At 39.2% G+C, this 23,762-nt stretch overlaps 1 protein-coding gene across 6 annotated transcripts in view; it reads right to left on the bottom strand.

Moving 5' to 3' along the window:
* arap2 (ArfGAP with RhoGAP domain, ankyrin repeat and PH domain 2) overlaps nucleotides 1–23,762 on the bottom strand; it is a 191,371-nt gene that overhangs the window by 147,702 nt on the left and 19,907 nt on the right. For all 6 annotated transcript variants that reach the window (XM_047386376.1, XM_047386380.1, XM_047386375.1 and 3 more), the window contains exons 6-7: nucleotides 22,372–22,710; nucleotides 20,622–20,691 (exon numbers count right to left, since the gene is read on the bottom strand). In XM_047386376.1, the coding sequence (XP_047242332.1) occupies nucleotides 20,622–20,691; nucleotides 22,372–22,710 (409 nt within the window). The remainder of the gene's footprint in view (nucleotides 1–20,621; nucleotides 20,692–22,371; nucleotides 22,711–23,762) is intronic.

Here is a 23,762-nt window from a genome sequence, read left to right as displayed (position 1 = left end):
AGCAGGACCAGATCTCATCAAATGCAGCGTCAAATTCATTAGCATAAATGGCTACCTCTGTTCTTTTTTCAAGCATCAACTTCAGTAAATGGCACTAGGCCCTTGGACAAGCCAAAAAAGTCAAAATGCTGCTGATGTTGCAAAAATACAAACCAGAAACTTGTGCCATCACATGTCAAGAGTAAGAAAACCAAAATTAATTTGTTTAAAGTGTTATCTTTTAGTAGAGAAGCACAGATAAATCAGCTGGGGACGGGAATTGGCTGATTTCCAGCTTGATCAGCTCCGACCAGTGACTGGTCCATCCGAAACTCAAAAATCTAATCTTTCTCTGATTAACAACAACAACTACCACATGGTATGGAAGTTGTTACTGTGTGAATTAGACTGAAAATTAGACCTTTACTGCCTACTGTTAGCAATACAACCCAATATATTTTTATCCATTTTATGCATCGAACACAAAAGCAATGTTGACATTTTATAGTGTTATGTGTGGTCACTGGTTTAATGATGTACAAACCATTAAAACTGCTAATATTTTATACAAGCAATGTTTACTACATTCTATACACATACAACCAGATTGGATGATAAAACCCAACGCTACTTGGTGAGCTCCCACTTTCCCAGTCGGGATCTTGACTTCAAGTGGCATTTTTGTTTATCCTACTGCCTGAAAATCTGGCTTTCTAGAACAAAGAGAACACAACATAAAAAGCTAAAGATATAAAGATGTAAAAACCGTAACAACCAACTGTCTTGATTTGGTTTTATAAAGTCTCCTCTCTCACACGTCACATCTGCATCAATATGCGTAATTGATGACAGAAAAAAATCTGTTTTTTTGCAAACATCCTTACAGGAAAAAATGGAAAAACCAAAATCTGTACTGGCAGGTCAATACTTTAAAAAACAAATTGAGATCTGTTGCAAATTCATATTCGTACATCTCTAATTAGTATCAAAATTCATCCTACTGTCATTATCTGCATTTGTTAACCCACTATTACTACCTCTTATCAGCGCATTGTTTTCATTAATCTCATCAAATGTTGCATCTAATTTATTCTCACAAAGAGCTACTCCTATTTTTTGTTCAAGCATCAACTTTGATAAATGGCACCAAGCCCTCAGAAAGGCAGAATTAATTACTGCTGGATAATAAACTGGAAACTTGTGTCATCACAATTCAGAGTGAAAGAGCAAAGTAGAATTAATATTAGTGGGATCGTTTCTCCTCACATTCCAAACTTGAAGTATGGAAGCAGGAAATGACTCCAAATTAGTGGAATACAAGAAATTAAAAAAAGCTTTCCACAAAAAAAAAAAAAAATAATAATAATAAAGTTGTTATTTTAGATTCAAAGAGACACAATAAAACAAATCTAGAGGCTAAAAACAAACTTCACAGATGTTAAAGATAAAAACGGGGACGCACGCAGTTCTGGGATTTGGATCACCGTACCGTACGGGTTCAGGTAAAGAGGAGTTTGATTGTGTGCATTACTTTATTACCCTCATGTTTTTCCCCAAAGTAGCACCAAAATGTTGCACAAGAGGCTTTGTGACCCTCTTTACAATCCCCATGATAATGGCAATTAAAGTTCTGGGTCATTGTGGGTGTGAAACAGAAAGGAAAGAAAAATATTAAACCTTAATGATATGCCTCCTACTAGAAGTAGAGACAGAATTGTACCGGCGTCAAAATTAGCATTCAAAACCTTATGTGACAAGTATAGCACTGAACTTCCTTTAAAGTAGGTGGAAAATTCAAGACGATCTCAAATTGTAAGGTTCTTGCGACAGAAGAAACTCAGGAACAGTACACTGCGCTTTTGTACTGATATGAAAACCACTTGGCTTGCCTTTAAAGCAAAAGCAGAAAAAAGGTCATAAAAGACATTGCATTATTCACGTTGATAATGTCATTATCATTGCGAAGTTAGAAAAAAAAGAGACATGACTCATTCATTCCCTCTGTTGCTCTTCAGCAGTATTGACCTCAATTTTAATACTCAGCAAGCAAAAAATAAAAGCTTTGTGTTGATTGGCATGGGCAATGCTGCCTGTTTGCTCTACTGTCCTATCCAAGGGTTACATCCTGCAAAGAGTGCAAAAAGCAAGTGAAAGGAGGGATGAATTAAAAAAAGAAAGAGGTGGTGAACTTCTGACTCCCTCTTGCCATTCTTAATTAAGCTAGTGACCTTGACGTTTGCAAAGAAAAAAAATCAAAGTACGGCCAAAAATATACCAAATGGCACAGTAACTCAGGGAGAGTGGGTGGTTGGGAGGGTACACATAGATGAAGGGAGCTTGAAATAGGAAAAAAAAGGAATTAGGTTTGTGTTAAAAGGCCAAGGAGAGAAGTAAGAGAAAGAAAATGGAAAGAGCATTGAGAGAGATCCTGAAGAGACAATACAAACTGAGTGAAATGGGAATCTAAAAGTGGCGCACGAGAAAAAAAAAAAAGATACTTGTGGGAAAGAGAGACATTATGTAGAAATGAAGATGCCTAAGAGGGTCAGGTAGGGGTCTTCCTCATATTAAAGCAGGATGTTAACAATGGCAAGAAGTGGCTCAACCTAATTACCGACCCGAAGCCTCGAATGCCTCTCTCCCTGGGAGTTTCACCATGGTATCGGTCTCTTCCTCCTCCTAAATTTAGAAAGAAGTTAAAGGAAGGTGAAGAAGAGGAGAAAACAAAGAGTGTGTGTGTGTGTGTGTGTGTGAATTATCTCTGCGGTTGTGCACTGATAATTACTGTATACCCCCAGTATGGGTTAACAGTAATTAATTGTTTTAAGTCTCGTTTTGGGGTCACGAAGGAGAGAGTTCGTTTAATTGGTTGTTGTGCAACCTGTAAATACTGCAGCGGCAGAAGAAGAACCGGAAGAGGAAGACGAGGAGGAGCTTGGAGACTTACCACTCATAAGTTCTGCTTGCAAACTGATCTCAAGAGGAGATGCAACGAGACCCCTTCATCACCTCACATGTACCCCTGATTCCCCTCCTTCTGTCCTCCTACCTCTTTAAATCCCTCCTTCTTGCATCTACATTCCAGCTCAATTGGCATTTTGTGTTTTACACTCACAACATTTGTCTACAGGTCCTTCTCAAAATATTAGCATATTGTGATAAAGTTCATTATTTTCCATAATGTAATGATGAAAATTTAACATTCATATATTTTAGATTCATTGCACACTAACTGAAATATTTCAGGTCTTTTATTGTCTTAATACGGATGATTTTGGCATACAGCTCATGAAAACCCAAAATTCCTATCTCACAAAATTAGCATATCATTAAAAGGGTCTCTAAACGAGCTATGAACCTAATCATCTGAATCAACGAGTTAACTCTAAACACCTGCAAAAGATTCCTGAGGCCTTTAAAACTCCCAGCCTGGTTCATCACTCAAAACCCCAATCATGGGTAAGACTGCCGACCTGACTGCTGTCCAGAAGGCCACTATTGACACCCTCAAGCAAGAGGGTAAGACACAGAAAGAAATTTCTGAACGAATAGGCTGTTCCCAGAGTGCTGTATCAAGGCACCTCAGTGGGAAGTCTGTGGGAAGGAAAAATGTGGCAGAAAACGCTGCACAACGAGAAGAGGTGACCGGACCCTGAGGAAGATTGTGGAGAAGGGCCGATTCCAGACCTTGGGGGACCTGCGGAAGCAGTGGACTGAGTCTGGAGTACAAACATCCAGAGCCACCGAGCACAGGCGTGTGCAGGAAATGGGCTACAGGTGCCGCATTCCCCAGACCTGGGCTACAGAGAAGCAGCACTGGACTGTTGCTCAGTGGTCCAAAGTACTTTTTTCGGATGAAAGCAAATTCTGCATGTCATTCGGAAATCAAGGTGCCAGAGTCTGGAGGAAGACTGGAGAGAAGGAAATGCCAAAATGCCAGAAGTCCAGTGTCAAGTACCCACAGTCAGTGATGGTCTGGGGTGCCGTGTCAGCTGCTGGTGTTGGTCCACTGTGTTTTATCAAGGGCAGGGTCAATGCAGCTAGCTATCAGGAGATTTTGGAGCACTTCATGCTTCCATCTGCTGAAAAGCTTTATGGAGATGAAGATTTCATTTTTCAGCAAGACCTGCCACCTGCTCACAGTGCCAAAACCACTGGTAAATGGTTTACTGACCATGGTATCACTGTGCTCAATTGGCCTGCCAACTCTCCTGACCTGAACCCCATAGAGAATCTGTGGGATATTGTGAAGAGAACGTTGAGAGACTCAAGACCCAACACTCTGGATGAGCTAAAGGCCGCTATCAAAGCATCCTGGGCCTCCATAAGACCTCAGCAGTGCCACAGGCTGATTGCCTCCATGCCACGCCGCATTGAAGCAGTCATTTCTGCAAAAGGATTCCCGACCAAGTATTGAGTGCATAAATGTACATGATAATTTGAAGGTTGACGTTTTTTGTATTAAAAACACTTTTATTTTATTGGTCGGATGAAATATGCTAATTTTGTGAGATAGGAATTTTGGGTTTTCATGAGCTGTATGCCAAAATCATCCGTATTAAGACAATAAAAGACCTGAAATATTTCAGTTAGTGTGCAATGAATCTAAAATATATGAATGTTAAATTTTTATCATTACATTATGGAAAATAATGAACTTTATCACAATATGCTAATATTTTGAGAAGGACCTGTATATCTGTCACATCACAGGGCTGGGTCAGTTTTTTTTTCATCCTTGTTTTTCTTTTCAATAAATAAAAGTGCCTCTGTTGCATGTCTCTTTTCAAAAGCAAACTGGTAAACTTCAGTAAACAATTAAAGCAAAGCAATGGAGCTAAAGCCTACAATAATAGGGGCACCGTGAGGAGAAAACAGGGAGGAATGCAAAAAAATAAAAACATTGAGGAAAAAAAAAAGATTGGAGGATGCTGCTGCCAAAATGGAGTTTAAGCTGTTGCGTCTCCAAAGACCCAGGTTTGCAGTGGAGGTACGAGGACACCAGCTGGTTGAAGCAGAAAATTACACCCTTTTTGGGGTAACAATTGCCTCTTAAATTTTATTAACCACCACCTGAGAGAAAATTTAAAGACATAAGTTTGAAGTCTGAAGTATTCTTAGGATTTATTTACCTGCATTTATAACCACCTTGTGTCAATTCCAAAGGGTTTCTACAAGGTCTTAAAAAGTTATAAATTAGCCCTTAGAGTCTTAAATATGACCAGATTTTCAATAATCCATCTTAAATAACATTTAGTTAAGTACTAAGTTTGCATATTTGTTTGTTAATTTGCCTCCATTTTGTTTTTGTTTTTTGTTCTGTTTTGAGAAATGTGCTGGCTGCATGGATATAATCTGTGATGTTTAGTTCTGGCTCTGGAATTTGGGCGTTTTTACACTGTGACAAAACTACCATGAAGCAATTGGAAAGAACTGCTATAAAGTGTACAACATCCTTTAGTTGTTGAAGATGGGAATCATAGTTTTAAAAGCATTTGAGTAACAAAATTATTAAGTTATATTTAACTTGCCTAACCCCTTCAGACCAGATTATTTTTTAATGAGCAAAAAAAATGTATTCAACTAATTTTTACTCCCCTTCAACATAGAAATTAAATTACATTTTTGTCAACTCATGTTTTTATTGGTGTTTTTTTATGTCCATTGCAATGTACGGCATGACTAAATAAGCATACAATCTTTTTCATCTAATAACTAATTAGGCAATCAAAGCTGTATGATTGTGGTTCATGTAATTTTAATAAATCCTGTTCACCTTAAGTAATGTATCATGGAATTTTCAAATGCATTACCGTGCTTTTGATTATAGTAAATATGTAGCAACCGATTATAAGGTAACTAAACATCTGGTAAAGCATCAGCTTGTTGGGTATTTTCATGTAATCTCTCATTTTCCATTAGCAGCCTTGAAGCAGTTTCGGTGTGGCTTAAAGCACAGGTGGATGTTGCATTTGTCACAAAATACATGTTTTTCTCCTGGAGCACAGCTTCTTCCATCTGGTGGCCTCTACCTTATCATCATAATTTGGTATGTGATCAGCCGTGTCCTACAGCGCTTCAGGCATAGAGGCCTTACGTCCTGAACTAGTCTGTCCTTCTCCACTTACCATCTATCTCATTTCTGCTCTCATCTGCCTCATTTTCTGAAAAAAAGTACTTAAGCTCAGATAACGCCCCCTTTACAAGCAGTTCAAGAAGGTCTGAGACTTTATACTCTAAACAGCTCTTGTGGAAAAAAACTAAATAGAAATTTAATAAATTAGCTGTGAAAACAAAATTTTGTTATAAAATGCTTAAAGGTACTTCTTTTCTTTGCATGGTAATGCTGAATAATTCAGTGTTACCTTATACAGTACAGACCAAAAGTTTGGACAAACCTTCTTATTCAAAGAGTTTTCTTTATTTTCATGACTATGAATATTGTATCTTCACACTGAAGGCATCAAAACTATGAATTAACACATGTGGAATTATATACTGAACAAAAAAGTGTAAAACTGAAAATATGTCTTATATTCTAGGTTCTTCAAAGTAGCCACCTTTTGCTTTGATTACTGCTTCGCACACTCTTGGCATTCTGTTGATGAGCTTCAAGATGTAGTCACCTGAAATGGTTTTCCAACAGTCTTGAAGGAGTTCCCAGAGATGCTTAGCACTTGTTGGCCCTTTTGCCTTCACTCTGTGGTCCAGCTCACCCCAAACCATCTCGATTGGGTTCAGGTCCGGTGACTGTGGAGGCCAGGTCATCTGGCGCAGCACCCCATCACTCTCCTTCTTGGTCAAATAGCCCTTACACAGCCTGGAGGTGTGTTTGGGGTCATTGTCCTGTTGAAAAATAAATGATGGTCCAACTAAACACAAACCGGATGGAATAGCATGCCGGTGCAAGATGCTGTGGTAGCCATGCTGGTTCAGTATGCCTTCAACTTTGAATAAATCCTCAACAGTATCACCAGCAAAGCACCCCCACACCATCACACCTCCTCCTCCATGCTTCATGGTGGGAACCAGGCATGTAGAGTCCATCCGTTCACCTCTTCTGCGCTGCACAAAGACGCGGTGGTTAGAACCAAAGATCTCAAACTTGGACTCATCAGACCAAAGCACAAATTTCCACTGGTCTAATGTCCACTCCTTGTGTTCTTTAGCCCAAACAAGTCTCTTCTGCTTGTTGCCTGTCCTCAGCAGTGATTTCCTAGCAGCTATTTTACCATGAAGGCCTGATTCACACAGTCTCCTCTTAACAGTTGTTCTAGAGATGTATCTGCTGCTAGAACTCTGTGTGGCATTGACCTGTTCTCTAATCTGAGCTGCTGTTAACCTGCGATTTCTGAGGCTGGTGACTCGGATGAACTTATCGCCTGCAGCAGAAGTGACTCTTGGTCTTCCTTTCCTGGGGCGGTCCTCATGTGAGCCAGTTTCTTTGTAGCGCTTGATGGTTTTTGCGACTGCACTTGGGGACACTTTCAAAGTTTTCCCAATTGTTTGGACAGACCGACCTTCATTTCTTAAAGTAATGATGGCCACTTGTTTTTCTTTACTTAGCTGCTATTTTCTGCCATAATACAAATTCTATATTTTCAGTTGTTTCACACTTTTTTGTTCAGTATATAATCCCACATGTGTTAATTCATTGTTTTGATGCCTTCAGTGTGAAGCTACAATATTCATAGTCATAAAAATAAAGAAAACTCTTTGAATGAGAAGGTGTGCCCTAACTTTTGGTCTGTACTGCATATCTCAACTCCTGATGTCCATTGGGAAAAAATTGAAAAAACTCCTACATTTCAATGATAGAAAATACTTTCAAAATAGCTTTAAATGTTATCACTGCCATCTACTGCTCCCTCTACTCCAGTTTTAGAGCCATTCTTTTCATGTCTGAATCCAAAAGCTCACTCATTTCAAGTTGGGGAAGCTATACTTCAATGTCAATGGATAACAAAAAGCCAATCTGTAACAAGCATAATTCAAATTACAACATCCCAGATTTTCTATTAGTTTAGACCCAGAAAATGTTATGTCCATTCCAGTGGATGTGGGATCTGAAGGGGTTAAGCCATCGGTTAAATGTCGGTATAAATATTCTATAAGTTATTAGGTAGGTTTATTTTCAGAGTTAAATTCAAATTCTAACAATCTTTAATAAAATGTTAAATTTACCCTGATTACCGCTTTTTATTCTTTTTACAGCTAAAGACCAGTTATTTGTTTCTGACTGCTGTTATAAAGTCATTAGCCAAATTTGTCTGTGAAGCCAATCACTTCAAAACTCACTTTAAATATATTTAGTTACATGCAGAAGACAAGTCATGGTTTTTCTACCCGTTTTCTTATTTTGTTGTAAATTATTCTTTCAAAATAAAAATCTACCTTCCTAAAAACCAGTTCCCACCCATCTATGCTACGTTCAGTTTAAGGCAACTAAAAAAAGCATTTTTTGAGTATATCTATTTGTATTTTTCATGTTTTTCCTCTTTATTTGTATGTTTTAACCAAATTCTTTAAAATTTGCTGACTTGTATTCTGCACACCTGCAGCAAAACATTCGAGCCAAACAGTGCAACCAGAAAAGTCTTCAGCTTTGATACGTCAAAGACTTTTTCTGAAACTGATATGAGTATGGTTTTCTTCATTTGTAAATTCAAACAACTGACCGGACATAGTTGGAAATGGAATACGCTTCTCTATATGAGGTTGCACAGTTGACAGTGCAGAGCAGAAACCAAGCAATAAAGTCCTAGGTCTGTGGACCTTAAATACACCTAGAGAAAGTTAAGTCTATGCAGTAGTGAGCATCTTGAAAAGCTCTGTGGTCTCTACTTTTTGGGCTTGAATGAGTTTGGAAGCAACAGGACAGTCACCAACGTGGCTGCTCCCTTGTGGAGATAGGAGAACCATTTAAAAAGACAATAATTGCTAGTATATTTCACCAATCAGGGCTTGGTAGAAAGGCCAGACTGAAGGAACCTTTCACTAAAAGACACATGGCAGGTTTTTTATTTTATTTTGCCAAGACACATCTAAGACCTTGTCAGATCAGGAGAACCAAAATTCTCTGAGAAAATCCAAATAACATCATTATCAGGACAAAACCAGGTGGCTGCAGGGGGTGTTGTTCTGCAACAGGAACTGGGTGACTAATCTACAGCTTTTCAAAAGCTGTTTTAGCCCAGTCATTATGGGATTCAATATAAAGATATTGGGGGGGGGGGAACACTCAAATCTATTTTAAAATAAGTATGTACTGTAAAAATGTGGAAAAGGTGAAAGTATGTGAATATTTTCTAGTGCCATTACATGTAAGAACACTGCAAGGGCTTCCGGGAAATTTGTCCCCTACCTTTGAAAATAACCGCCAGCCAGACAGACTTATAAAGAACCTAAACCACCGACAACATTCCAGCAAACACCAGAGAAGAGGTTTAGCTATGCTATAATGATACAGTGGAGTCAACACTGCATAGACTGACGAATCCTGCAAATACTCAAGGTGGTAAAAACAGAATAGAGAATTTGATAATTTCATGAGTTGTGAACATGCATGCAAACCTACCCTAAAAATTAAAAAATATGGACAGATCCACACCAGTTAATGACGTGAAGATAATGACGGTCATTATCACAGTTGGTTTCATTGCTTGGGGGTCATCTGCCTCAAACATGCAAGGCTGAACCCCTCACTACTGAAATGCTTTATAATCCATTTCAAAGTCTATCAAAGCAACCTAGTCATATTTACTGTACTAATGTTGGCTGATTAGATGGATTCTTGTGCCACTAAACCTAAATACACATAGAAGCAGAATCGTCTTTTGCCTTAATTTGCATTTTAGAGACGCTTTTTTGTGAAAACCTGTGGAAATCCATGATTCATTACTCCCTTTTAGTTTCAGTGTAGATTGTTTGGGGAAAAATCAAACCACTGAATAGTACCTTTAAACCTCAAATTCACGACTTTATTGTTTAGTTTACAAGATTTAGATGCCACAATCTGATGTCCAAATTCAAGTGCTTTGTTTAATAGTTATACTTATGGCAGAATAATACATTTTTTCTTTTTTTTTTTTTTTTAAGACAAGGCACCAACTTATAAACAGTAAAAACTGTCTCCTCCAATGCTGGCGAGTGTTCATTCGCTCTCATTCCACCAGGGTTGTGTTCCTGTCCATCAATAACCATATGTCATTTTATTCCTGTTGTCATTTGCCGTGTGCAGCAGTAAAAAGAAAAAAAATGCCCAGCTCTATATTCTCCGGAGGCATCAGCCAGTCACTAATTTTGTCTGACATGTGGAGCTGGGGCCGGACGCGCACAGTAAGCTCTCAATGAGATGAAACAAAACTGTCAAGAGAAGTGAAAATAAATCAAAACAGTTATTTTGTGGACCATAAAGCTAAAATCAGGAGCTGACGGGTAATAAGAACTGCAAATGGGGGGTGGGGGGGGCTTCTGTGACCTCTTTCATAGCAAATATGATTTGGTCTGTCTCTAAACTAATAAATTCAGTTTTAAGGTACGACTCCAAACCCCTTTTTCTCAGGATTCTGTCAAAACTTAGAATTAAATTTAAGATGGTAAGGGCACCTGGTGAGTATGGAATCACAGTAGTGCCAATACATAAATTAATCAGTAAAACAATAGAAATATATAGCAGCAGACTAAAAAATAAGGAATGACCTGATTACAAGTTTTAGGTTTTATCAAGGTTGGATATTTCTCAGGTTGCACGTAGCATAGAGTAACATCGAACTGTCCTTAAACTACCTGTTGTTGTGGACTGCTGGTCAGCTGGCTGGAAGGAGGCTGCTTGGCATAATTTAGGTCACCTGAACCTGACACAGTCATAGGGTCAAAACTAAAGAAGCACCAACCAACACTCTTATTAAGAAATTACAAAAAGGCATATAATCAAAATGTATACAATTTTATCATCAGGAAGAATAATTGTTGCTTTTCAAAAATGAAAGCACTTCAGTCACAACTGATAACTTTTCTTGAATTATTTACTTGTTTTTTAGCTTTCACCACTTTATTTCCCTTACTCTTCTCCCGGTTTCTTGCTGCTTGCACTTTTTTAGTCTTGACTCGTATTGAAATGTTCAGTTGTTGCTGTTTCACGTTGGACTACGGTTTTTACATTGTGTATTTCGGTGATTTTGATGCCAAGATAATTTTTTGGTCTTCACCAAGCAGCAAAGCAAACTTCCCTATAGGGACAATAAAGTTGAAGATAAAGTTTAAAAGAGTAAAGTAAAACTGCTATTTCCAATCTTGCCATGTATGTTGGTGTTTCGGAAAAAAACACAATAAGTGGGTGTTTGGAAATGAAGTAGGTTTTGTAGAACATTAAGTCCTGTCATGTCTTTGAAGTATGTGCTTCACAGTAAGTGTTGTGCTGTGTCATGACCAAAGCGCTGAACCAAAATTTTTTTTGTTCTTTTTTTTATTTTCGTACCAAACCATCAACTGACAATCTGAAAATGAAATCTTAACGTTTAAATTGTTAATGCTACATTGTTAAATGCATAGGAAGGTAATATAGAAGCATTTATATCCTATGAGATCAAGCCTTCCATAGCTATTAAAACAAAAGGCTGATACCCAATAATGTGAAATTGGTATTATATATCAAAACCAGTCACTGGCCACCCTAGTGGGTACACCTGTTCAATTGCTTCATAACCCAAATTGTTGCACTCAGCTAATCACAGGGCAGCAACCCTGCATCAAAGCATTTCAATTATTTTCTGAATTTCAAACAGCATAAGAATGGGAAAAAAGGGTTTAAAGGAACTCTGAACATGACTGTTGGTGCAGTAGAAACTGCAAATTTTCACACACAACCATCTCATGGGCTTACACAAAAAAGAAAAAGAGATATTATCAGCTTTGTGGCAATTGTGTGAATGAAAATGACTTGTTGATGTCAGAAATCATATGAGAATGGCCACGCTGAAATGATGACAGAAAATCAACAGTACTATAGTGTACTACCCATCTTCTCATGGCTACTTCCAGCATAATAATGCACCATGTCCCACAGCTCATATCCTCTCCAACTAGTTTCTTAAACATGAGAATGAGTTCACTGTACTGCGATGGCCTCGACAGTTACTGGATCTCAATCCAAATGAGCTCTTTCAGGATGTGGTGCACCAAGACATTAGCATCATCGGCGTGCAGCCAAAAAGTCTGCACCCAGTGGTTGATGCTATTAAGTCAATATGAACAATAATCTTTGCGGAATGTCTCAGACACCTTGTTGAATCTATGCTACAAAGACTTAAGACAATTCGGAATGTGAAAGGGGGTCCAATCCGGTATTAGCAGGGCGTGCCTAATATATAGGCTAGTTAGTGTATTTCATTTGAGTAGATGGCATAAATGGGTGCTCTTGTCAATAATCTGGATGGGTTTGTGACTCTTCATTGAAAAATGTTTGCAGTTTGTCCCAATACAATCCTTGTAAATCAAAAACCATATGTCCACAACACAGAGAGAAGAGGGTTGTCATACTAAACCAGCTGCAAACAAGCTTTAGAAGCACCTCTGTAATGTAATAATATTCTATTTTGACCAAAGTATGTTCCCGACATTTTTAAGTAACTTCAACATTACTAAGTAAATAAATAAAGTATTTGGCATGTGATATTGTTTGATTTAACCTATACATCTTAAAATCTTCAATTTGTATTATTCCTTTACAGATTTCGGTTGTAGATCTCATTTGATTTCATAGATGTGCAACCGAGAAGGCAATCTGCACCATTTTAGTTTTTGAATAAATGCTTGGCAATGTGTAAAGACATTCAACTATTTAATATTTATGACAATCTTTGTTAAACATGAAAATATTCTCTTGTTCAACAAAGTTGTGATTAGGATGACTTTTTGTGTTACGGAAAGCCAGAGAACAGAGATGTAGGGAAGATACTGGAGGTAGTACTGAAGCAAATAAGCTTATTTGGCTGTGTAAGAAACTATTTGGCCTCAGAGACACAGCTCAACAGACTGATATGAAGAGCCTGATCCCTGATCTTAAAACCTCATCACCACTTTGGCCTCCTGGACACCCTTATCCCTATCCCCCACGTCCATTTTCGCTTTCTTACTCCACTACTCCAAAGCCCAACTTTCCCTCAGCGCACACAGAGACGTACACACGACAGTACACCAGGACCCTGAAGACTATATCTCAAGCCCAAAGCATTCTCCAAAGCCAATCCCTGAGTTGACGAAATAGGGTGAAAGGCGTGATTGATCAGAAGGATTGGAAGCAATGATGCAGAGAGGGAGAAGTGAGACCGAAAATCTCACTACTCTCCCACGCCACCTCGGCTACCCCTATGATGACATCACAACGGCCAGAGACCTTCAAGCTGGGACTGCGATTAAGTGTGATTAGTTTTGTCTGGGGCTGACAGATCCTGGCGGATTACAAACTACAGAAGAGCTTTTTGGGTGTTGAAAGTTGGAGAAAGAAAAGAACAAAAAAAGAGTGTTTTTTTTTGTTTTGTTTTCTTGGGCAGTAGAACAACCTATCTGCTGATTATTTTAGCCTGAGCCACAAATCTGCACTTGGTTTTAATAGCAAAATAATTTTTTGGTTGATAATGTTCTCCCCCTTTAGGAGAAAATCATTTTACCTTTATAAAGGTTTAAAACTTGTTTTCACCGTTGTACCAAATACCTGTATATACTCAGCAAAAACTAAGTGAAACTAAGATTTGATCTAAATATGTTCAGCCTTTAAGAGATGGTTATATTATTGTAAATGTCTTATAAGATAATTTATACAAAAATATCATCAAGTAGCTGTTCTAACTTATTTTTCACTTCAGTTTTTCCAGTTAAAATTTTGAAAAAATAAAATAAAATTCAAGACACAACCAAACTGACCACAGAGGTCTTTTGGATCTATTGCTGCATAAAGAACAAAGTGAAGAAATGAGGCATAAACCCAGAACCAAAGATTTCATCCTGATTCCTAATGGCAGTCAGGGTGCCATTGTTTATCCTGTACAGGTGTGTGTGTCCTTCCATGGAAATGCCTCCCTAGACCAACACTGACCCACCAACAAACCGATCATGCTGAACAATGTTGCAGGCTGCATAACATTCACTGCAGCTTCTCCAGTAACCTCTGTCACATGAGCTCAGAGTGAACCTGCACTCATCTGTGAAGAGAAAAGAGCGCCAATGCCTCCTGGAATCTCTTCCATGCTCTTGAGGATGTGCTGGAAGACATAGCAAACCTTCCGGCAATAGTAGGTATTAATGTGCCTGGTGTAGTTGGACTGCCCGTGCAACTTCTGCTTTTGACGCCGTCTCATTGTTGCGCCTTTATTGTGTCCGTGTTCATTTAATTAACACCAAAACAGCTGACACTGATTAACAATCCCCTATACTACTTAACTGTATATTCAAGGAATTTAGCTGACTTGGTATTGTACTCTGAAACTGAAGAAGCCCATGCTAGGTTTTATCTCATAACATCTTGAACAAGTTGCAAAATCTGATTTCTTTCCCCCCTTCTTATTCATTATCCACCTAAGAAAACAGACTGTATTGATTTGTCCGATGCTTTTGAAAACCTTTCATATCCATCAGTTATTTATGTAGCCTGCACTGTAAATGAATCAACTACAAACTCCAGTTTCAGTTTCTGATATTTAAAGATCATCTTTCAAAATTTTCAACATCTATTTCATTACACATTTAATAAAACTGTCTCACAATCATAAGCTATTTTAAAAACATGAAAAGTGGTGTGCTTCTTGAAAAATAAGAAGTGTTGCCACCATGATCGTTAGAATATGTTAGCGTAGCTGACATAGTGTATCTGGTGCAAAGAGAGGTGCAATGCATAGCTAAAATGTTTTAGTTTGACCTAAATTTGCTTTTCAATATTCATTTAGTTAGTTTGTCTTGATTTACATACAACCCACAATGTTTTAATGTTTCAACATTTTGAGTGTGAAGTTGTGTCACATTTATCAAGTCTGACAAGATATTTGGTAAATGACAAGGAAGGAGAGGGCCTATTTCCACTCAGTGGGTGCTTGCTTGTTTTTTTTGTAATGTAACAATAAATGGCTTCATTCTGAGTTCTGTAGCCCAAAGTCAACAAGACATCAATATGAGTACATGAGCTGACTAGCAATTTCTGTAGCCGGCACTGTGGGCGAATGAACAGCAAACTCCAATTTCTGTTTCTGACACACTGTAAAATGCTTCTGAGAGATTTTCCTGCAGTCTTTTCCTACCACCACACTCATACCACTGGAGGTGGCTGAAGGTGCCAAGAATTGGTGCAGAGCTGTGGTTGGCCACACAAATCCGGGATAACATCAGGGATAACAGAGAGATTGTACTCAACCCTTTCTGTTGACCGAAAACATAATGAGGCCTTACAATGTCTTAGAGGTCAGAAACACAATGCAGAGCTTTAGAAGTCTTTCAAAAAAAATCTGAACAACAAACCCTGTTTTCCCCTACACACACAAACACACATACATAAAAAGAGACTTTCATCACTCTTAACACTGAAGCGACTATGCTGACAGAGCCAAAGCGCCGACTCACTGGCCTCCACCAGTCCTGCCTTGTTGTCGACCAAGCATGTCCTGATAAATAAAGCAACAAATGTAATGGAAAGAGAAAGTGAGGGGAAAGTCAGGGGGGGCAGAGGCAGCGAAAGAGCTATAATTAGTAGGTGATTAACGAGCAGGCATTAGACAGGTCCCACATCATTGATCGTGATGCTGCGCAATGCTGCTGTAGTGAAAAACAAGCTGGCCCCAGGAAGAAGGGGTATGAGGTCACAACTTCAGCATTCACACATGGGCAACCACACAGGCAAACAAAAGCGGGTTCTTACTGGAAAACACATCAAGCGATCATTAGCAAAAACGAAGATGTAAAGCACATTTTGAGAGACCTGAACGTCCTTTAGGAACTGAAAGCTTTTCTTTTTTTAAGAAACTGTGAATACATTACCTGCTTTTACAGTGCATTGCATAAGTGAACCATTTTCATGTTTTTTTTTACATCACAACCATAAACCTCAAAGTGTTTTATTGAGATTTTATAGGATACATCAACACAAATTAGTGCATAACTGAGAAGGGGGACGACAATAGTTCATGGCGTTAACAATTGTTATAAATACCAATCTGAAAAGTGAGGCATGCATTTGTATTCAGCACAGATGAGTCGATACGTAGAGATACCTTTTGGGGTCTGATAAAGCCTACAAGCCGAAACCCATTGGTCTGGTGTTAATGGTAGTTTCTCAGGACTGCAAGTCGCACTAGAGAAATCACCTCACCAGATATTTGCCATGCACATCAGAAGTAGTCAATGTTAAGCCATAAACATTAGGATATCAGCACATGCAGAAGTTGACATTTTTCCAAAAAAGCTCAATGTTATTTAGATTCGATGGATAGCATTTGTGAACATCAAATTTCAAGTCTTGCCAAAGATTTTCGATTGGATGTCAATTGGAACATTCTAATATATGAGCATGCTTTGATGTAGACCAGGAGTGTCAAACTCCAGTTCTCAGGCGGTTGGTGTCCAGCAACTTTTAGATGCTTCCCTGGTCTAACACACCTGAATCAAATGGCTGAATTACCTCCTTAGTATGCAAACAATTAGGTCTTTAGCAGAGTCCAGCCAATGACCTAATTGTTTGATTAAGGCGTGTTGAAGCGAAGACACACCTAAAAGTTGCAGGACGCCAGCCCTCGAGAACTGGAGTTTGACACCTGTGATCTAAACATTTTACTTTACTTTATTTTGGTAAATTGTCCACACCAAACAAAGGTGAAAAAAATATATAACAATAAACAAACCCACAGTTTACCAAAAAAGGAATAGGCTGAAGCAAAGCTTATTCTTGCCTACGCATGCCATTGTAACTCCAGCTGTTTGTATATAGTTGTTGTTCTGCTGGAAGGTGAACCTCAACCCCAGTGCCAAGCCATTTAATTGTTATCCTTCAGAACTGCCATGTATTTAGCTCCATGCTTCTGATAATCAACACTGAATAGATTCTCTGTCCCTGCAGAACAGGGACAGAGAATCCCTATTCTGCATGGTAGTGGCTGCATCGCATGATGCAGCCACTACCATGTTTCCCTGTGGAGAAGATGTGCCAAGGGTGATATGCACTGTCGGTGTCTTAAACACAGATAGTGTCTATTTTTCAAGAATTCGCTCGGTATCTCACTATAATGGTACTCTCCCCCGTGTATCCCTGAGAAGCTCCATTTCGCTAGTCATTTCACTAGCACCTGTGACGCTGATGCCTAAAGGAGGGATGAGCACCACACCATTGCTCTAACCATGGTCGTCAAAAGCCACATAAGTGCATAGGAGAAAGCAGAAGAAAGCCGGAGCAGAGAACTTCACAGGGCACAAGCATCTCTCCCCACCAGGGATAGGCCATGTGAATTCAGAGCTGGCAGGTGTGTTGGGCCTCAGACTGGGTGGTGAGGACAAGCCAAGCTCACCATCTTCACACCAATGGGGTCAAGTCAAGTTTATTTATATAGATCTTTTCAGCAACAAGGCACTCAAAGTGTACATGAGGAAAAACATTACAATGATACAGCAAACACAGAAAAACAAATCAAATGACATTAATAATCCTTGGGGGTTTACTGGTAAGAGCTGGTTCTAATCCAATTTTTCTAATAGAGGTAATTAGCTAATTAAGTCCTCTGTGGTAAGGAATTCATCCTGTGCTAGAAGAAAAATTATAATATTAATCCTTGAGGTCGCTGGTATGAGGCAGCTGTGGTCCCATCATTCAAACAGTAACAGTCATGGGCACTCACTGAAGTCTAAGTAGAGAAGCTGGGTCACTGGTAGGTCCACATTTTTTAAATACTAATAATGTTTGGCTTTCACTGGTATGAAATTGTTGTAATTCAATCCTTCAAAGAAATCTAAAAGTTTATGAATCCTTCTAAGAAATCTAAAAATCTCTGGTCATTGGTGCATATCCTAATAATAATTGGCTTTTACTGGTAATCCATCTGAGAAATCTGAAAATCTATGGAACGTAATGAAATCACACATTTAGGTAAAAGTAAGATAGGAGAGGGGGGGGACAAAAATCATATTTCAGACTATTCTAAGCAGAATAGAGTCTGAAATAGTACAAAAAACTTCAGCAGGGGTAAGGACACACATAGGTAAAGATTTAGCAAGGGTACGAAGGAATCTTGAGGGTGCGAATGTAAGTCTGAGTGTGTTTGCAAGAATTAGACTGTCAACACTGATAGAAGCGTCCTTAAGAAGAGAGGTGGAAGTTTTATTAATCGGCCACATAGTCCTATCAGCACACAGCTGGTAGGGGAATGCTGGGGAAGAACGTCGTGTTTATATAACATCCAGGAGAAATATTTTGTCGATAGCTAGTTAGCAGAAGTTGCCATGGCCACGTTAGGGCGCCGGATTTAGAAAAACAATAAATGTTGTGGTTCAGGCAGTTGTGAATTTCCAACCACCTTTTTTTTCTGGTTTTTCTGGTATGTCTTTAACCTCTGAGTCCAGCCGCTGCCAGGCTGCGATTTTGTTCAAGAATCATGTCCACCTTGCGATTCTGCTCTCTTAACATTTCAGTCTGAGTTTTGAACGCTCTACAGACTCCATCTAACATCGCAGCCAGCTTTGGAGTGCTTTGAACAGCCGCCCACGTTTTGCGAATCACTCGATAAGCCAGGTAACCACCAACTCCAAAAAGCAGAAATCCTGTTATCAAAAGTCCAAATATGGACAAATTTTCCAAGTCCTCGACCGACCTCGTAGTCAGGTACACAATCTTCCACTGCTGCCAAGAATCCATTGTGTATCCAGAGAAGAACGTCCTGTCTGGACAAGAGGGTCTCCTTTACCCTGTCTTCCCGTCAAAAATGTTTTTTATCAATTACGTTGAGAGTCCAGCTGACCAAATCCATGATTTACAAGTTTGGAGGATATGCAAAGCGAGGCTCTGAGAAAAATACAGACAAAAAGCAGAAGCAGGGATCAGCAGGAAGGGAGGGAGAGAAAACACGTGTCTTCCACCGAGAACAAGAGAAAAACAGAATATGTTTTAAGCCAAGAGTTAGCCAAGGGATACAAGCTCCAGTTTGCTACAGCACCACCACAGTTGGTTTCAGCCTTTGCCACATGGGTTAGTGATATCAGTTCCATTTCAGTTCACCTGGATTGCACTCAGTTTGCTGCTTGACACTCAAGGTCTCATTACTGCCTAAGCAGGCATTTGTTCTCAAGAACCCAGCACTGTTGAGTTCTCCTGTTGAACTGTTGTCTTTTCCTCCCCACCATTTGCTACATCAAAGGACAAACAGCTTCATACAGTGTGTCCAGTCCCTGCACTGCGCATCTACATTGACAAAACAAGACCGGACTGGTTTAAGTGACCGGACCAGTTATTTGCATCAAGGGCTAGGCCACACACTGGCAAGCCCATTTCCAAACAGTCTCTCTCTCTCTCTCTGGCTATTGCTTTGGCCTACAAAAGTAAAGGTCTCCAGACACCATATGGTCTCCAGGCTCACTCCACTAGGGGCATAGCTACATCCTGGGCCCAATTTAAGGGCATTTCCCTCCAATAAATACATTACACTGAAGCTGGGCATCACCATTCACCTTTTTACATTTTAAATGTTACTGCACCCAGGTGTACTTCAGACCCTTTTCATTTAGAACAGTGGTTTCTAATCCTACCCCTCAGGGCCCACAGATCTGCATGACTTAAGACGTTTCCCTGCTCCAGCACACCTGATTCAAATGTAGGCATTACCTCCCTCTCCAAATCACCGAGTGCTGCAGAAGCTTGGTCATCACATTAGAAAACCACATTTCATTTTCATTCCACATTACAAATCTGCACCTTTATTCTTGGTCTGTCACATAAAATCTCAAATAACATTTAGGTTTGTGGTTGCAACATGTCAACAGGTGAAAAGGTTCAAGGAGATATGAATACTCTGCAAAACGTTGTAGATATTATTTAAAGTTTTTATTGCTATTCTGATATAACTACAACACTGTCTTCATTTTTAATTTTTCTCTAAATTTCAATGCTGTTCATACTAAGCTTGCTCCTGCAACACCTAGAGCTTCCTTTGCAGTCTCTCTGCTCTCACGCCATTCTGACTCATCACTAACTTGTCACTCGACATGAGCCAAATTTCAAACTCTACTGTCACACAGAGAGAGGATGAAAGAGGGGTGCAGCCAGGGAAGAAATGCTGATGAAGGCACTAAGAGAGGAGAGTCTCCTGTTTTGTCATTCTTTTGCACTGCAGTGCTGGTCAGGCGCCAACACCAGTATACTCTACAGTAAGGTTGGGCAGGCACAGAGTGTTGGCCCGTCACGCATCTTACTCTGTCCTTGCCCCTTTTCTAACTCTGTCAAGCTAATGAAGATGACAATAAGGGGGATTAGAAATATAGGGGATCACGTAAGAACTTGGTACAGAATTAGAGAGGAAACAGGCTTTTAAAGAGCTGCAGGAAAGTCTGAATATTTTTAGAGAAGACATTTCAGCAGCACTTTTGGGTGTTAAGCCTTTTTAGTTTTTCCTCACACCTACCTTTTCATTGTTGTAGTAGGCCAGACTCTCGCCATCAAATCTCACCCATCTCCTTTGAAAAACACAATTTCTGCAAGGAGAGATGCAAAGGTTAGGTGAATGAAAAATCCAAACCCGATCTCAGAGCATCATGAAAAGTGAAATAAACTCCATTGGTGTGAAGACAGTGAGCTGCTAATCTACTCCACACAGGTACTCATATTTTATCATGAGTGCCACTGATCCATTAGTGTCAAGAGTTGTATCAACAGCTGTCAATTATCTTAATCAAAATAAATGGCCACATTGAGTCTGAATATTCAACAGCCCAATGGCAGTTTGCCAAAGCCATGCAAATCAGGTGCTGAAGGAGACTATAAGAAGCAAATAAATGATTGATAGCTCAGCCTCACAGTTACATTGATGTATGAACTGCCAGAAGACTCGAAAGGAAATCTAGTTTTACCAAGAAAGCCAAACAGTCTTAAAGCAAACAAACTCTACCTTGCATCTCAAAACCACAAGGCTGACTCCCACCTTCCTTCCTTCCTGCCTTTCTCTAATAATAGAGTCATGCACATGATAGAGTGGCTTCTCATATCAACCTATTTAATGAACCGAGACACATGGGGTATAAGAGACCCAGAGGAGGATGAAAACTCATTCATCTGAGACTTATAGAGGCATTGGGAGAAATAAATAAACTGACAAGTTTGCATTTTTCCACCAGCATTTGAGGTATTTTAGGTAGACTTCAACTAGCTGCACAATATATGAAATCGCAGTTGTTATCGCAACATCAGTTTTTGCAATATCACAATTTCAAAGGACTGCTTGGATCCAATATATGATTGGATATCATATTTTTAGTGTGGTGCATTCATATTCTGTATGCCAATAATACAATTAGTTAGTTGGATAGTCTCCCATTGATTCACAACTTATGTATATTCTTAGTGTCCAAGGTGCTAAAGAAATGTTGGGTGAACTGTAACAGAAAAATTAGACAGTAAAATGTCGACAAATCATAATTTACCTCATTTACAATACTCAGCACCAGTATCACAATTACGTGTTTTCCTGATTGCACCTCTAATTTCTAATATCATCAACATGCAAAGGAAAGCAATAGTATTACCCCGTGACTACACGCATACTATTTTACCTCTGATAAAATAAGATTAAGTGACTACATAAAAAATCATTAGCTGCATGCAGGCTACTTTCCACTAAAAAGGTATGGTTTATTTTGCATAGGTCATAAAATGCAAGCCTCCAGAGATCATATCTACCACATTAACACGTGTTGAGGACAAGGGCATTTTAGATGCAAATTAACCTAAGAAATAAACTAAGAGAAGAACCATGAACAAATTTCCCCTATTAAATCTATGAATGCACCAGTTGTTGGGGTTTTTTGGCCAATTCCAATTTCAAATTTTGAAAGATTTCCTTAAGGCTATAAGAAAAACCCACATGCTTGTATACTTTAAAGTGTTCATACTGTCAATGAAAACTATTCCCTTTCAAGGGCTATTTATACCTATTGTGTGTCAACTGAATTTATTTTTTAAATATGCATAACATGCAGCTAACTTTCCTGCAACTTCTTTCTAGTGTAAAAACTTTCATACCAAGGATCTGCTGTTGCTAAAATAAAAAAAAAAGCTAGTGAAGATTAAAATGGGCAAATTGTCAACTAGCGAAATCCTTCCTTGTTTCCTACGGAACAAGAGTGGGTGAAGCTGCAGAAACTAGTAGGCTAACTCACCCCTGAGGTGACAACTTGTCCAGCCAGCCCACTTTGAGGACTTGTTGTTTGGGACCTCCATAGAAGCAAGCGTAGGGAGAAATATCAGGCTGTGTGCTTTCTGTGACGGTCCCTCGAGACTTTACAGTCTCTGAATAGAGGTCGCATTCCACCATGATCATAGACTCGTTTTCTGGGCCAGGGGTCACTGAACCAACCGGGGCAGTGTCAGGGATCAAGGCAAAAGCTGTGTCCATACTGGCCCGAGGTAGCATGCTGGCAGACATGTCCACGGTCGAGTATCCATCTCCGTCTGGGACAGTCTGAGTTGGAGGACTCCGTTTTTCCTTGGGCTTTTTTCTGCACAACAAAATATGACATGGTGAATTATATTACGCTGTATAAAACTGATGTTACCTGCCTTTATTGCACTGTATGAAATGTTACAACTCTAATTAGAAAACAACCTGATCATGACACTTAAAATGGATTAGAGCTACTAGTAATATTGACCTTTGTTTCATGGACAAAAGAGGCTGAAATAGTCAAGTGTAAAGGTTTAGTGTCTCTGGCTGCTTTTCTTTAAGATATCCAGGCAGTTTACGGCTCAACAAAACTAACCAAAGATAATCACCTCAATGAATACGATACCAAACTTCACATCTAAATTTCTGCAAGGCCAGTTGTTGGGTTTCCCAGAATGTCAAAATGATCACTACTCAAGCAGCCATACTATCATTAATTGGAATTTTGCCTACCCTAATTATCCCTGATTACATCTCCTTATTTTATTAAGAAATGTGGTGGTAATTAATGTTTTAATTATCATGTACAGTCCCTTACACAAGTAATATAACTGGAACTCTTAAATGTAAAAACGACTAACTACAATGTATTTTATTGAGAAACTAGCCTGGTATGCATTCGTATTCACCCCCTCTTTATTCTGATACCCCTAAATAAAATCCAAAGCAACAGACTATCTAAAGAAGTCACCTAACTATTTGTTTAGGGTTTTTGTTGAACAAAGGTAAACCTCTACCTTTCCCCCATCCATCTTCCAATGAACTCTGTCCCTGCTGAGGAAAGTTATTACCACAGCATGGTGCTGCCACCTCCATGTTTTACCATAGGGATGGAGTCTCCAGGGGGATGTGCAGTGTTTTCCACCACAGATGTTTTGCATGTAGACCAGAAAGTCACATTTGATTCAATTTGACCATAGTATTTCTTTCCAAATATTTGCTGTGTCCCCTACATGTTTTGTAGAAAATCACCCTGTCAACAGATTCTCCCACCTGAGAGGTGGATCTCTGCAGCTCCTCCAGAGTTACAATAGCACACTTGGCTGCATCTCTGATTTGGCAGACGGCCATGTGCTGTTAAGCTTTTAGTTTTGTCATATTCTTTCC

Source organism: Girardinichthys multiradiatus, chromosome 14 (assembly GCF_021462225.1).
Source record: "Girardinichthys multiradiatus isolate DD_20200921_A chromosome 14, DD_fGirMul_XY1, whole genome shotgun sequence".
In the NCBI taxonomy this organism is placed as follows: domain Eukaryota; kingdom Metazoa; phylum Chordata; class Actinopteri; order Cyprinodontiformes; family Goodeidae; genus Girardinichthys; species Girardinichthys multiradiatus.
This window is presented reverse-complemented; position numbering and strand designations above follow the sequence as displayed.